Source organism: Schistosoma mansoni, chromosome 1 (assembly GCF_000237925.1).
Source record: "Schistosoma mansoni strain Puerto Rico chromosome 1, complete genome".
Taxonomy (NCBI): domain Eukaryota; kingdom Metazoa; phylum Platyhelminthes; class Trematoda; order Strigeidida; family Schistosomatidae; genus Schistosoma; species Schistosoma mansoni.
In genome coordinates this window covers 24137526-24154747 of record NC_031495.1, presented here as the reverse complement: position 1 = coordinate 24154747, position 17222 = coordinate 24137526, and the positions used below count along the sequence as shown (strand labels likewise).

Here is a 17222-nt window from a genome sequence, read left to right as displayed (position 1 = left end):
TTACAGAAGGATCGCCACTAGCTTCTATTTTGATACGAGTCACTGTGTTGCACCATCTCTAGGACCTCAACCAGGGAGTCGTGAAGGACCAACAGAAGCCAGTCCTCTAATGCTTTTTTTCATACCACGACACCATGTCATACAATGACCACCTCTGCTTTCTGCGACCGGTCTCAACGTCGGCAAATAATACACAACGTGGAATTCATTGGGACGACACTCGTAGGACACACCCAAGCCACCGAAGTCAGTGTTTCAAAATGGTAATACCAATTGAATTATCGTCACTGGGCCCCGAACATGCATTGCCGAATCTCTGCATTATCAAAATGATGTTGCCATGGGATATCAGCAATCCTTCGGAGACAACGATTATCAAACACAGAGAGTTGTCCAACATCCTCAACTAGAAGAGACCAGGTTTCACGAGCATAGAGCAAAACTGCTCTTTCCGACGCGTTGTAGATTCCACCTTATACAGCTACACTAACATCACGAAGGTGACAAAGATGGTTCAGATTGGCATAAGCCTCTCTGGCTTTTACTTTACGTGAATTGATCTCATCACTCACTCCACCACCAGCACTTATGCAGTTATTCAGATACACGAATTTATCGATTACTCCTATCCGCTCACTACCCACGACGAGCGCAGGATCAGGGTCCTGCCAGTCTCGTGAAAGTGCTTTGCAATTAGAAGGTTGAAAGCACATACCATAGCTAAGGACAATGATTAACAACTAGTTAAGTGCGAATTACATGACCTGGATGTCGTCGCAATGTAAGACATTATCATCTGCATACTCAAGGTCGAGAACTCTTTCTCCAGGCAACAGATCCATACTACCGTTATCTACGTCCATCAGAGCTGTCTCCAGAACGTCATTGCTACCAAAGTTGAAGAGGAATGGTGCGATTGTGCAACCCTATCTAACCCCACTGCTTGAATGTAACAATGGGGAAAGGTGGTTGTATGTCCTCACTCTGTCTGAGGTGTTTGTGTATGAGGTTTTTAAGATGTTAATAAGCTTCTCAGACACACTCTCCTTTAATACACAATCCCAGAGAACAGTCCTATCCAATGAATCGAAGGCGGCCCTAATGTCAAGAAACACTACGATTGCTGGCTTGTGATAAGTATGATGGTGTTCTAACATTGGGCGGAGGGTGAAGGTATGACCAAAACATCTTTGACCAGAACGAAAACCAGCCTGATCCTTACAAGCCAATCTGTCTCGGGTTTTGAACAATCTACGAAGAGTGATGGAAGCCAATAGTTTGGACGCGATCAGAAGAAGACTTATCCCTCGATAGTCGTTAGCGAAACGTCATGAACCCTTTTAAATATAAGGACGACTATTGGCTCATTCCACAATTTTGGTACACTCTCTAATCGACAGACCTTTGTAAACAACTCAGTTAGCTTCTTAACCAGAAAGTCGCCACCATCTTTAAAAAAGGTCGGAGGTAAGTCATCTGGGCCTGGTGATTTGTGACGCTTCAAGGGGTCGAGTTCCTTGAGGACTCCCACCTCATTTGGTTGATCAGTCGTCACAGGCCATGGAGGGTAGAACAGTCTGATCGATGTTGCTGAGGCAGCAGACCGGTTGCACTGCTCATCGAAAAACTGCCCGTCGTCCAAGACGTCGATAGATGTTAATGATTGGCATCCCATCGTCTTCACAGTTTGTTTCACTTACACCAAACTTCTCGCTGTCAGTGACTCGGATGAGTTGAAAGAGCCTCCGGAAGTTACAAGATGCAGCTGCTGCTCCTAACTCGCTGGCACGTCTCGACCAGCAGGCTTCTCGGTCCTTACGCAAGCTTCGCCCAAGTTCATTACGTAACAGTCTTCGTGTGTGGTCAAACTCGCGGTCACCTGGAGTAGACTGACGGACTTCAATGAGCTGTGAGAAGCCCGAAGAAACACAGCGCTTATAAGCGGGACGTTTCGCGAAGCCACAAGCAAACTTACTCGCCGTTTTGACGGCGTCACGCAACTACAACCAATGCTCATCTATACTTTTCGGTAAGCTGGTAGCTAACCTTGAACCTAGCTCGGTTTGATATTTAGTTGCAACAGAAGCCGCAACTAATTTGCTGACATTGATCCGTTTAGGATGATGAATTTACTGGCCACTGAAACGTAAGATTAAAGCAGACAATAGCGTGATCAGAGTCCAAATAAGTAATCCAAAAGTAGCAGAAGTCTTGTACACAACCATGCCAGCGGTAGCTGATCGTGATGTGATCAATCTGAGTCAATGCTTGAGATGTAAGGGAAGGGCGCCATGTAGCACATCGTCGATGAGTGTGTCGGTAGTTAGTTCTAGCCAGGAACAGATTGTAGTATGAATGCCATATGTGGTTTTATAAAGACTGATTCGGAATTCCTATTAGTCGTCGTCATTCAACTTCCGATCATTCATTGACTTGAAAATGTTCGGATAGGACAGGATTCCCATTATGGTCTACCTGCTTTATGCGTTGAATAGTAAAGGAAGTCCGAAATTGGGAATTCAAGGGAATAGATAAATGATAGTATATGAGATATAAACAAATGTTACCAAATAATTGTAAATACAATTTGTGAGAATACGAATTTGAGAGACAGTGCTTTTTCAGGTCAGACCGTCATTTGATTTGTGTAGGCCAAGGTACTGCTTGGGTCCCTAAACTGAAGCAGATGATTTTCTCTTGGTACCTGGCTGTAGCTGCTACTTTAACGTGGTGGTCAGGCTTGATTATTTCAATGATTCAACCGAGCTATATTGTCTGGAACTCATATTCCTTTAGGTCCTGCCATGGTAGGAAAATGGATTGAATAACAGTTAAATTAGAAGCGGCAACTTAAGGTCTGATGGCGACGTCTTGCTTCTGAATACAAAGGGGTGCGAAGGCAATAAGGTTTTTTCCTCGGACAACCAACATATACAGAGATGCTGCCTTCTCGCTACGGAATGAAGGAATTACAAAAGGTCGATCCTAAACATATCACTCCTCATATTGCCCCATGGATCCCCGTTTCCGACTTCCAAGGGCTTTTGAATTACGGAACCAACACATCAAAAGCTTCCCATGTAAAGGTCGTATTTGACCAGCCTCAAGCAGTTGTCCATTGGGCTCTGTGGTCATCATCTTAGGTCATTAGGATCACCATTAATTAACTTGCCTTTCCGGATGCCTGAAAAAATATTCTTCCACGGTGTGGGTAGCCGAAAGTGACAACCACTCCCGTTTAGAATTCGCTCACAGAATCAACATGACATTTGTTAACTTATCGTATCTAGACAACATAGCACAATATTGTTGCTCATAGAAGTCACTGTTACTTCCTCGACGTCGTTTTCCTATGATTTGCTTATTAAATATTAATAACCATTCGCTCAGTATGAATTAAAAATATGGCCTGACAAAGATATACGGTATAATTTGTCAGTCAGTCAGACACAACGTAGAACTTCGTACGTACATACATCAGTTCGAGTTGCCATACCACATTAGCACAGAGATCCAGTTGTCGACTCAAATGCCATAATGGTAAAAGTAGTAAGAATGTAAGCAGTAATCGGAAAGATTAGAGTTTGAAGATGTTATTCAAGGAGTATAATCCAGTGAAATAAATTTGGGAAGAGAAGAAAGATAGAGACATGAAGAATTCAGAAGATTAGAATTTGGTACAACACAAAGAGTGGACGCACAGTCTGATCGATGTTGCTGAGGCAGTAACACAATAAGATGAACACCAAATTCACAGAAGTAGTTACTTCGATGGTAGTAAATGTATGTATACGCATACACAAAGATTGGATATTGGGATATTATAAAGCGAGAAAGAATTACTTTGTAGAAAGAAAGGTATAAAGGAATTTTAATCTCATGGTTTAAGGGAAGACAAAGGATGTATATGCCTATATCATTGTGATCCCTTCTGAGACGTCACCAAGCGACGTTAACCCCTGGTTATGATAGTTGCACGGACCCCAACCAAGCAGTCTGCATCTATCAGCATGACTCGGACCAGAGGTTAGTGACCTCAAGGACTGATGCCACGTTTTGGTTTGGCCGCCCCTAACTTTCAACCATTTCCAACACTAGTCAGCATTGCGCGTCATGGTAATCGGTGGTTGAGCATGCATAATACGTGCCCCAACCATCTCAGTCGGTGAAGATTTACAACTCCACCAACTGACTTACAATCATTCCCTAATACTCTGTGTCCAACCTCACTATTACTTACCCGGTGATCCCCGAAGATACAAGCAATATTCCTAAGACACCTGTGATCAAAGCTAGTAACTTACGAGCATTCTATACCCTGAATGACCACGTTTCGCAGCCGTAAAGTAGAACAGAACGAACTGCTGCACAGTATACTCCTTCCTTAATTGATAGACGGATATCTCGCCTTCGCTATAGGTAACGTAAGTCGGCAAAAACCAAATATGTTTTCCGAATCCGTGCAGCGATTTTGTCAGACACCAACTCATTGGGACTGATCAGACTTCCAAAATGTTATCAAATAATTGTCTCTGTGATTTGTCTGAATGTTAATTAAAGCGTGAATAATATTTTCAGTAGTAATCGTCATTTGATTTGTGTGTGGGTTATAGTACTGCCCGGATGCCCATACAAAACAGGTGGTTTCCTTAGAGAGCCACACCCAGAGTCTTCGGTCTAAATGTCTGATCGACAAGGCAGTGGGGCTACATCAGGAGATGCACTCCCATGGTAACCGGTGACCAACGATTGGTGAGTAGGACATTCCTGACAATGGCTGTATACACGTGTCCATGTGAGAGCATTTGGAGAGGGAGAGCTGACTTTCCCCATTCTCGGCTGTACCAGGGCATTTGGGGAATAGTCTTTGTGTAATGAAAAATAGTAATGAGATAATATATATGAAAATAAAGGAAACGAAATACATTTTATCACACAGTATATAATACATCAATATAAACTACAACTCGAAATACTCATTAAAAAAAATACTCAGGTTTAGTTCCCTACTTTTAGGTCACATTCAACAATAGTACCGTTCTGTCCTCCAATATAAGCCACATTTGTAATCGGGTTTATAGCCATATCAATCACAGCAGTAGCACAGCCACCAAAAGCATGAAATTCACCTATTTTAATATTACCCTTATTGGATAATGTTCCTGAAGATTTGGATTCTGATTTCAAAAGAGGACAACTCATATCAGTTTCAACTTTAGCTCTAAAAGGAAATGAAATTTTCTTGTCTTTACACGTTTTCTCATGATTATCGTTATCACCACCATCATCATCTGATGATGATGATGATGTCGAAGAGGAAGAAGATATATGGGATTTATTCACTTGTTTTGGAGGTGACATGCGAAGAATCGAGGGTACGAGTGGTAGGCTTGGAGGGTCGGTAGTTTTAAATGAATCGAATGTGACGGTGTGAGTTTTTTCATTCGAATTTATTGATTGCTCTTTAATCTTTGCTGTTGGGTAGATGACTGGCTCACCTTTTATCGGAGGTGTGATTTTATCTAAAGTAAAGAATGGAAAAAAACCCTATTTATTCAGGTCTTTGGGAGAGAGCAAGTACACAGAAAGAATTCTTAGTATAACAATGAGGCTATTAAGAATAATTAGTATACCTTCGACTGTCAGTGGTAAGTCTGAAGTAGGTCTTGTTTGAGATAGGTGTCCTAACGATCCAACATTTTGATTAACCGTCTTGGCGGAATTCTTAGCTGCTGCTTGCTTTAGCATTTGATCAACTTCATCAAAGGTGAACTGCCAGCTGTTTGGTGATTGAAGAGCTTGACGTATTAAAGCTAGACGCTCTAAATCAACACCATTAGAATTTGAACTGGTAGGTATTGGATTAAATGGATCAGATACTGTTTCTTGTTGAGCTGCAGAGGCATCACTCGGAGGAACACGTAAGGTTGTAGGAACATTGAAAGTAGTTTCAGGGACTGATGGCGAGGATGTGATAGCACTTTTAGACTGGTTTAATTCTAATTATTAAAAAGACAGATGAACAGATGGAAGTTTTCGTAACATCGGGATAAAAAAGAATAAAAAGCAAACAGATCCCATTTTAACTACTCAATAAAACTCACAAACTTCTTATCTATATAAAGTGCATACACTGACACATGTAGCTCATAAATTACAAAATAGGAAACTAAAGTTTACCTGGTTGTTGATTGCTTGTTACATCGGACGATAAACTTGACGGTATATCAATTTGTTGTTTATTTACTGCTTTTGGATTTGGCATGAAATGAGTAGGATGCGATGTTCCAACATCAGGTGTATCCAAAGGAGCTATAGAAGCAACAACTTTCACATGCGATTTTTGAATTGGTAAGGAGACATTTTGTCGTATATCGGTTGGCTTAGAACGAGAAGTATTCACGTGACTCTCAATGTCAGAGTCCGAATGATTAAGTCCTATTTTAACGAAAGATGAAAGAAACATTTACTGGAAAAAACTTAACCGTGTGGCTACGTAAGTGATCGGAAAAGAAGATAAACAATGAATACTTGATAAAATAATCACTGGGTAAATATGATTAAGATAAGACAATTGGGTAGCCATGATGGAATTAAAAATATGACTAAATTATAAATACACGCCAATCTGATTGTTAGATTTATGAACTAAATGCATGAACAGCATACCGCAAGATTGACAACGAATTGAGTAAAAGTTATGTGGAAAAGAAGATTGTTTAGAAGAAACGTTATTGGTTAACGTGATAATATAAACTGATGATCAGTGGCAAAAGTAATTTGAAACGCTTTACAAATACAGGTACTATATTTTTCGTACGAAACACAAGCCATTGGCAACCACTATATTAATGGACACAACACATTTCTGTAGCACAGAAGACAGGCTTTGCTTCTGACTTTATGATGTTGCAAACTTACACAATACATCGATACTAGTTAAATAGCGCGGACCCAACCAGGTACTCTACATCGACCAACATGGCTCAGCTAAGTGGTTTATAACTTCATGGACTGATGCGACCTTTTACCTTTTGGTTTAATTGTCCCCCAAACTACAACAGAAAACGTAGAACTAGAAAACTGCAGCGAGTAATAAGAGAGTTAGATAAACTGCATTGGTATTTCGTGCTGAAGAACGTTTTATAATTTAGACAACTGTTAGTTTCAACGAATTCATATAAAAAACTACCAGATCAAAACCACATTTGTCAATACTGTAGTATGGAACTGTAATAGTAATTGATATGGCTAGCAGTTTGTGGTAGATATAGATTTCTGTGATTAAGATATCGAACATCTGTTTTATTTAAGAATCAAACTTATCAAATCTATTTTACGAGCGACAAATGCTTCAGATAGTCATAATCTAAATAATTTGATGGGTTATAGCAATAAAAGACATCACGTGTACAAAAATAAAGAAATAACACTAGAGAAAGGTGGCTCAATGGGTAAAGCATTCGACTTTCAGATGTTAAGCCACAAGTTCGAACCTAGCTTGACCTAATTGGTATGGGCAACTAGATAGTGTCAATAGCCTCCACACTTAGAATATGGCTTGAAGTCAAGTACACAAATCTGTACCTGGTAAGAATGACAATAAAAAGCGTGAACAAATGTAGGTACAAGAAGATATCCATGACGAAGAAAAATATAAGTAGTAAATGGATGTGACAATTACAACCGATTCTAATTTCTACTAACTCTATAGGTCGTCACGATTTAGTTCGGACTTAAAGACAACTCAGAAGAAAGTAAACAACTCCACCAAAATTTTTCGACGTCTACTACAGTCCACCTGGATAGGACCCAATAAAGAATCCCAGGGTCTTGATGACTGGTCAAAGACAACAACGGAGATTACCAATTATCATCTAATAAATATTTTTCACATAAAACCCCAAACACTGGATTATTACATATGCCTCATGGTTAGACAAAATCTCGGAAATCAGTTACGGCTATGTTATAGAGGAGATTTTTCGATGATCCGACGAACGAATCGTCGATTGTTAAGATCGACGTATAAAAGGTTAAGCGACAGATAAACGAAACGGTATAGGGTAGTAAAATAATTGCTATACTATTTATTTATCTATTTGAACACATAAATATTAGTACAAACGGGTACCAGATACATATGCGCCACACAAATCATCCGATTTATGTGTGGGTTATAGTACTGCCCGGATGCCCAGACAAAACAGGTGGTTTCCTTAGAGAGCCACACCCAGAGTCTTCGGTCTAAATGTCTGATTGACAAGGCAGTGGGGCTACATCAGGAGATGCACTCCCATGGTAACCGGTGACCAACGATTGGTTCATACGTCATTTATTCCCTCAGGATCCTGGAGCACATGTGGACTATTGGTTTGGAATCAGGGTTTTCCAACTCCCCTAGGCGGACCCTCCGTGTCCACTAACCCAGTTAAGTCTCTGGACATTTGCTTTTCGTCCTCTCAATTTCGTAAACACCCCGCCATGAGAAGGCAGTGAGTAGGACATTCCTGACAATGGCTGTATACACGTGTCCATGTGAGAGCATTTGGAGAGGGAGAGCTGACTTTCTCCACTCTTGGCCATACCAGGGCATTCGGGGGCGATTGCTATTCACGAAAGTGAATTATTGATGTAGGCCCCGAACGATCAGAAATCAAAGACAAGATCACTAGCCAGATGAATCACCTTTCAAGAAATAAAGTGACCGGCTTATGGTACAGAACAAGCATGATAAAATAGCATAATTATGTCACTCATTTTCCATTTAATTAAGATCCGACTATTAGGTCTAATCGTTTGGTATCGTATCAAATGCGCATTATTAAGATGATACATAAATTCATGGCACATAGTGGTAGGATTATGCACCAACTGACAAACAATACTTTATTGATGTACTCTAATTAGAACGGCACCGTTATTGTTTTTGCTTGAGAAATTCTTGAAGAAATGAAACAATCGATAAAAATAAGTATTACTAAGAAACTGTCATTTTGTTTGTTTAAACATAAAAATTATTGGTTCATTTCACAGAACCAGATGTGCATTTAAATAAATTAGCAATATGTTCACACTCAAAAAAAATCCAAAACATACCTTGTAGTAGATTGGATCGTTCCTGTTTCAACTCACGCCTTTTAGCTTTGACCTAAATTAAAATGTAAAAATTTGGATTAAGAGCAAGGAAATAGATATATAAAACAATTGGAATATTGTCATATGTAGTTATAAACAGACAATCGTCGAAGGCAAGCGTACCTTAAATCATATTCAGATTACAACTTATTGCTTAACTTCCATAACACTACTTATTATTCACAACTCAATAGCTTTCTTGCTACATTGTCTTTTTCTACGATTTCCTTTCATATTCCATACCGAAACCAAGCATGAATATTAAAAAGTAGGGTCGTAACAAAAATTAAGTAGTGATGAGAGCAATGTAGAGATAAACTAGAATGAAATGAATGTAACATAAAATTTTACAAAACGCTCATACATGACAATTAGTGGTCTTCCCACCTAATGTCTTGATTAAAGTCAAGGTTAGACCATCTTTATATGGGAAAAAATATAATTAACTTAGTAATACCGTTCTTTTTAAGTAACTTTAATAAAATACCATTATATATATCGATCAATTACAGTATGATCATAGAGCTAAAAAAACGACTTGGATATTACAAGCTGAACATGGTAAAAGTTAAGTTCAAGCTTATCTATTTCTTTTCAATTTAAATATATGCGGCAGATAATTTCCTAGTAGTTATAATTTATAAACAAGTAGAATTTTAAATCTTTAGAAAAAGCCACAAAAATACTGAAGAACGATAAATTTGTTTAGGTGTGAAATGAAAGACATTTCGCTTTTATAGTTCGTCTTTTTATAATATAGACAGCCAGTAAAGTCTGACCGGAAAATCTTTTCCTAAGAAGAGAATACAATTGAAGTGTGAAGGTAGTTAGATACTAATTTTGAGAAATCCCAAACTATTCTCATATTAAAAATATTATACACTGGCGTCGCGAAAAATAATAAAACTGAGCAAACAGATAGAAGAGTCTGAGTTCCTCAAAGTAATTTTATCATCTGAACTAAACTCTGAAAATAATAACACTAAATGAAGCGTTGATGTGTTCTGTTTACCTTAAAGCATTTAAAGAGGAAGAAATATCACATAAAGGTGATAATTTGTGTGATACTACTTCTGTTGAGTTTAACTTTAAGGTCCAGTTCACAGTAGAATAGATTAGAACTCAGATTTCATTTCTGTGAAGTTATAAAGTAGAGACGACTCAGATATTATGATTAAAGCTCAACACTCCGACTGCTGAAACAATGGAAATAGGCATTTTATAGTGCGACAGTAAAACACAGTTGTCCCGTTTTACTACGGAAAAATTCGACACTTAGTATACATATTATCTGTAAAATTACATAAACGACACGATTGTAAAGAAGCAATTGATCTGGACCCAGAATGAGATAAAAACTGTAACTAAGATACACAATAAAAACTTTGATAAGATATATGCAACTAACACTCACCAAATTTAACTCAGTTTCAGTAGTCCGTAATTTTTCCTCCAGTTCATCTTGTTTGATTTTAAGTGATTGAAGTTCTTGAGAAATTATTAATGCTTTCTCCATACACTGGAGTTCTCCAGTTTTATTTGTGTCTTCGTTAGGAGGTTGAATTGTAATTGGTTTTACAGAGGTTGGTAGGCACTCAAGTGTTTCGGGGTAAACAGGGGAATAAGTCTCCCGTCCAGATTTCATTTTTTTAGAATCACAACGGTTGAAACTAGTAGATTTACTTACTTTGTAGCGTGATTCATTAGTCAACCGCTTTGATACACTCTGATGTTTACCTTTAGAGTTAATAGTGGTTATCTTTTGAGTTTGCTTCTCTTGCTTACGTGTATTTACTGAATCTTTATCAATAGTTTCTAACTGAAAAGAGAGAATAGATGTAACAAGAGTGACCTAAGCACAACAAGAATTCAACTTGAATCAGAAATTGTCATTACTTTGTCATAAAAATATGCAACGGAAATTATAATTGAGTGCAGCTGACACTTAACAATTACACTAAGGAAATTACTTACAATGTTTAACATCATCCCACCCTCATGAACATCAGAACAGTTTGAAATTTTTGATTTCTTAGATAACTGAGTAGAAGAAATATTTCTATTACACTTGTTATGTGATGATTGGAAGGTATCAGACGAACGTTTCCCATTGTGTGTGCGAAAACCGTTGCTGACTAGGTCAGATTTTTGACCTGATTAAAGCAAAAGCATCGTAGAACTTTAGAAAATTGCAGTTTTAAAGGCTGTAATCTTAAATTAGATCAGCAATTGGTCATAATTAACGCACAACCTAGCAAATATGTCCCTACTGAAGCTCAGGATTTAGAAAATAAATTGAATGCTTCTGTTCCACTGACCAACATCGTCCAACATGTGAGATATATACTGATGGGAAATAAACTAGTAAACGATAAAATTTAAAATTTGCAGGTATGTATTTGTAAAGTGAGTTACTCACTCTTTTGAATTATGACTTGCGTGGAAATAGTGACATTTGAGGCTCCTAAACCATAATATGCACTTCCCTAAGATCATACTTAGGGCCCTAGATCTAAAATCATAATCTACAAGTTGACGGATCTACGTAAAATATATCCCTTTTTTGAACTTATTCACCATGTACCTAGATCTGAGTCACGCTTCCCATATGAAAGCTAGTGATATTACTCGGTTGCCTAAACCGAAGTAGGTGGAGCCGAGTTTCAACCTGGAATATACTGACTGAAAGCCAGACGCATTTACAACTTTTATTTATTTAAACAAATATTGGTGGAAAGGGGCACCAAATAAATGTGCGCCACACAAATCATCCGATTTATGTGTGGGTTATAGTACTGCCCGGATGCCCAAACAAAACAGGTGGTTTCCTTAGAGAGCCACACCCAGAGTCTTCGGTCTAAATGTCTGATCGACAAGGCAGTGGGGCTACATCAGGAGATGCACTCCCATGGTAACCGGTGACCAACGATTGGTTCATACGTCATTTATTCCCTCAGGATCCTGGAGCCCATGTTGACTATTAGCCTCGAATTATTCCGACTATTTTAGTACTCATGTCGATTTTATTTCGCTATGGCGATATGCTGTCTCAGCTTATGACAACGCCGAGAATTGTATTAGATGCCCCAAAATGACCTGGTACAGCCAAGAATGGTGAGAGTCCGTTCGCCCTCTCCAAATGCTCTCACATGGACACGTGTATACAGCCATTGTCAGGAATGTCCTACTCACTGCCTTCTCATGGCGGGGTGTTTACGAAATTGAGAGGACGAAAAGCAAATGTCCAGAGACTTAACTGGGTTAGTGGACACGGAGGGTCCGCCTAGGGGAGTTGGAAAACCCTGATTCCAAACCAATAGTCCACATGTGCTCCAGGATCCTGAGGGAATAAATGACGTATGAACCAATCGTTGGTCACCGGTTACCATGGGAGTGCATCTCCTGATGTAGCCCCACTGCCTTGTCAATCAGACATTTAGACCGAAGACTCTGGGTGTGGCTCTCTAAGGAAACCACCTGTTTTGTTTGGGCATCCGGGCAGTACTATAACCCACACATAAATCGGATGATTTGTGTGGCGCATATTTATTTGATGCCCCTTTGTATCAATATTTATGTTCAAATAAATAAGTTGGATAAGGCTAAATGAGTACAGCTTTGTTTATTTCCGGTATAGGATCAAGATTTACCGACTTGTCTAGGTGGATATTCTTAATGTACTCAACGCCAAATATCTATTCTTGCCACCCGACTTCTATGAACAAGCCTATTTGTATGCAGTAAGAACAAATTTCTCAGGAAGGAATATAAACGTAGTTTATACAACAGTTTTGAAATGAAGAGGAGACTTCTCTTACAGATGTACCATGTTATCTTTCAGGTAATGCAATTGCGAGACCCTTAAGAGAAATACGGTATAACGGAACATTTTGTTATCATTTCTGAACATGAGGTATAAATATTACGAGATGTTAAGCAAGTATATAATAAAGGTTAAATTTATTAACATAAAGAAACCTACATGTTTTAGGTTCGCGACTGGACTGAACTGGTTCTTGTACTAACACAGTTTTGGGGCTATAAAATAGTATCCAAACAATATCAATTAGACAGTCAAAACAAGTTAATTTAAATCTGAGTACATTGATATAGATAACAATGATGCTCAATCACAAGGAAAACACGAATTTAATATTCATTGAATCTCGAAAGGCAATCACAAGCAGTTTCGAAATCGCCAGTTACAAAATAGCCATTAACTTTTTTTGTTTACCCACAATATGTAAGTCAATTTTGATACTCTTGATCACCGAAAAATGATATTCGAGGTTACTGTGAAGTGTCACCACCGCTTTTAAAGTGGTTAGAAGAATCTAGGTCTTTAAAGTATCTGCTTTCACATAACAAAAGACACTCCAACCCAAATTTTGTACTATATGTTAGACAGTTCATGTAACAGCAACTTCTACTGGGTTAAACATTGACGAAATGTTGGTGAGACTATGAAATATGGACGACCTTTACACAACACCAGAGTGACCTTGAAAATGTCCACCTATTTACTAAAGCCAAATGAGGGTTATGAACCTGTGGGAAGAATAGAGATAATGATTTGCAGTTGATGGTTAGGGTTAGGCATTAGATTGGGTTTTTCATCACGAACGAAAATCAGCTAAATGCGAAAACTTTATTTAACCAAATGAGTGAGTGAATCCCGTGCCAAAATCCAAGACCTGTTAACCTAAATTTGATTGACTCGTCCACATTATAGTCTCACCGAAATTTTCAGCCAGAATGGCGCCCATAGCATTACCGATACGAATAATAGCACTATTCACTTATTTTTGTGGGAAAACATCCATGTAAGGTGCAACAAGATTCAGGTACCAAAGATATACTATTTAAAATTCCAGTAATTGGTCATATGGTTCATCGATGGTTGACTCAGTGGCTGAGCAAAATGCTACCGCAATCATGGTATCGGTATGTTAAGCCACAAACTTTCACACCATGGAAAGATTCCTCCAAAAGTCAGTCTCTGTGAGTGAATTTTGTAATACAGTGAGGACATATCTCATATATTAGTGGGTTCTATATTAATGAAGTCAACAAAATTCCATTCGTCGTTAGACTACGTACTCAACCTTTGAAAAGTTATTCACAAAAGCACGCTGTAATTACCCATGAATCCCCTTAAAAACTAAATTCTGAAAAACTATTGGTGCTTGATAAAAAGTAGGACTCACTCAGTTCCATAAAATTCATAGAAATACTTCAAATTTGCTTTATGACGAGAATTCTGTGTGTGGTTGATCCAGCACTTATAGCCCTGTATGTTTCCACAATAGCATATAGAACAAAAATGAGATCTAAACTTAAATAAGACTAGATTTATACTAACGGTTGCCGTCCATAATTGAACTCATTTTCCTCAAACTTTTTGTGGTGTTTTTCACTAATGTCATGTTCATAACTTTCCTGTTAAAAAATATCGACCAGAATAAATCCTGTATACCTGTTCTGTTTTAAATGAAAGACCACAAAGCTCACAGGTGTACATCACTAGTACCGAGTAGTTTTAAAACCCCGCTCATCACAATTTGAACCTAATATTGTCTGGAAAATGGTCAGTTTCTGTGAATGATTTCGAACGAAATTAGTTAGTAGGAACACTTGAATGTACTTACGATTGCGTTAGTCAAGTGAACTCTACGAATATTTTTTCTGTCTTTTGTCTTAAGAGATTCTGTCTAAACTTTGAAAAAATCTGTCAGCTATCCATTCATAGGTCCCAACATTATGCACGCATATGTCAATGATATCTAACTGCAGATCTGGATAAGAAATACTATCATCAGCATCTGGACGTTACTTTTCAACGGCTTCAAAAACGCGGCACCAATGTAAACATTCGGAATTGCCGAATCGTAATTAACTTTTTTAACTTTCGTGGCCATAATATCGATACTCCTCTCGAAAATAAAATGATAGTTGTTTTGGTGTACTCAGAACCAACTTCATTCCGTAAATTACGCACATTTGACCGCATAGTAAGTTCTGATCTACGATTCGTACCGAATTGCACGTCTCTCATGAGAACATTGACAGAACAATTTCATGGGAAGGAATATTGCACCATTTGTGGTCTAGTGTGAGGGTAGCACCTTCCACAGTGAAGAATAGGATCGCCAAGTCAACTATCCCTGGACACCTCAATAAGAAAACACTCATTATTATCGCTACAGACACATCCGACTCAGCAATCAGAGGACTCTTGCAGCAACCGGTGAAAAGTACTTGGAAACCCTTGGGATTCATATCGATATGGCCGCGGGACAGTAAGCAGACATGCAGCGCTTTCCGGAGAGAACTGCCAGTTTTACAAGGTGATATACGGTCCTTTTAACTCCCAGTTGAAGACCAAGTATCCAGTCACATAGCTGATCCTAAAACTACAACTTCTTCTCTTAGGTCTTCATCAAACAAGTACTCTCTCCATGAGTCTCGATAAATGAACTTCATTTTGCGATTCGCTACAGATGTGCAGCATATTTCCGATTCGAACGATGCAGTCACAGATGCCTTGTTTCATATAACTTCGGAAAATTTGTAGGGAATCGGCCTACTCAAACTCGTTCAGCTTCAAAAAGAAACCATCGATCTTCAGCACGAATTGTCGTCGACAGTCTTAAAAGTAAGAGTACAAGCATATAGGGAAAAGGAAGTGTACTTTACGATGTAACATATCTAGAAGTTGTGGTCACTCACTTGTGCCGAAGCATCACCAGCGCAATGTCTTCAATACGTCGCACGATCGTACTCACTTAGATATTTGAGCGAGCATCAACTTGATCGCAGTATGATTTTGCTGACCTTGATAAGATAAGGACGTGAAGGAGTGAGGCACGTTTTAGTGTGAGCTCTCAGCAATCAAGTATGATTGGTCGCAATCAATTTCCCTTCCACTATCGTAATTCCGGACGCTTGTTCCAGACGTGTTCATCTTGATTTGGTAGGATTCCAACCTGGTTCAAATGGATGCTCCTATGTACTAAATAGAATGGGGTTAGGCCGTTTTTATTCTTGAGTGTACATTTGCCGAATGACACTGAGAGGCGTTTGCGAATAGGAGGAATATCAGTTGATATAACTCACTTTAAAAGAGCCGTCAAATTGACAAATACAAAACTAAGTGGCTGCATTGAGTAATCCCGTTCCAACCTCAAAGTGATGATCGGACGCGTAGATAACACTAATTACAGTATCCTTGCATTACTGGTCATTTAGATTGCTCCTTGCGATTTAGGCATAGCCACTTCGCTGGGTGCATCACATTTGAAATGTATAAATGGGGACGTTTGGTCACAAGAATTATATTTGCCTCACTTTTCTCACCAAATACTTGTTTGAAAACTTTCTGGGATACGTAGTCACATTTGAAGTGTAACACCATGAATTCGCTTCTTCCACAACTGCGTCTACGAAGTTTATAGCCTCGACTACATACTCGAATGCCTTAACAACATCTTTTATATATCACAGGAGACGAAACTAGTTAAATTTGTGCATCGGCCAGTTCCTAACCCCTTCATGCTTGAGTTTCCTCTAAAAGACCTAAATTTTTTTGTTTGTAAGTCGTCTAAAAGACAACTCTTCACCCATTTTCTTCATCTGCTGTGAACTTCCTTGATGGGTGAGCCTAACTGGATTCTTCAATATTCTCATGAGGTCATTGTGGACCTTACAAATAACAAGCGTATTGTACATATGTCTAAATTGGAATGAGAACTCGTCAGCACTCAGTTCTCTAGTATAGTTAGAAAGATTTCGGTCAATATGTGACATGATGATCAATGACCTAAGGCACCATCAATTCACCGATATATTTCCTCATCAGTACTGAATTTTACGTCAGTAATAGGCCTCAGTAGTAACCTTTTAATGATGCGAACAAGAATTATACCTTCTACTTTTTGATCTCTCAAATGTGTATTTAAAGGTATCTATGGGTAATACATTCATAAAAAATGATATTGCATTTAAAATATCACCGCTTGTTCCTTAATGTTTACGCTTTTAGTATTGTCAGCATACTGAAAAAAATAATAACAATAAGTTATACA

The 17222-nt window shown here is 38.5% G+C and overlaps 1 protein-coding gene across 2 annotated transcripts in view; it reads right to left on the bottom strand.

Annotated features, from left to right (window-relative positions):
• Positions 1 to 14673, bottom strand: part of Smp_006700.1 (hypothetical protein) — a gene marked incomplete at its 3' end in the record, with an annotated part of 31467 nt that extends 16794 nt beyond the window's left edge. Inside the window, exons 1-11 of one of the 2 annotated variants that reach the window (XM_018793755.1) lie at positions 14615 to 14673; positions 14501 to 14577; positions 14346 to 14468; positions 13121 to 13176; positions 11113 to 11291; positions 10924 to 10957; positions 10553 to 10875; positions 9100 to 9151; positions 6181 to 6438; positions 5634 to 5999; positions 5011 to 5522 (exon numbers count right to left, since the gene is read on the bottom strand). In XM_018793755.1, the coding sequence (XP_018648235.1) occupies positions 5011 to 5522; positions 5634 to 5999; positions 6181 to 6438; positions 9100 to 9151; positions 10553 to 10875; positions 10924 to 10957; positions 11113 to 11291; positions 13121 to 13176; positions 14346 to 14468; positions 14501 to 14577; positions 14615 to 14659 (2025 nt within the window). In that variant the 5' untranslated portion in view covers positions 14660 to 14673. Of the gene's footprint in view, positions 1 to 5010; positions 5523 to 5633; positions 6000 to 6180; positions 6439 to 9099; positions 9152 to 10552; positions 10958 to 11112; positions 11292 to 13120; positions 13416 to 14345; positions 14469 to 14500; positions 14578 to 14614 lie in introns of those variants that run through there. The other variant, XM_018793756.1, reaches the window with a different exon arrangement.
• Between the last annotated feature and the right edge of the window lie 2549 nt (positions 14674 to 17222).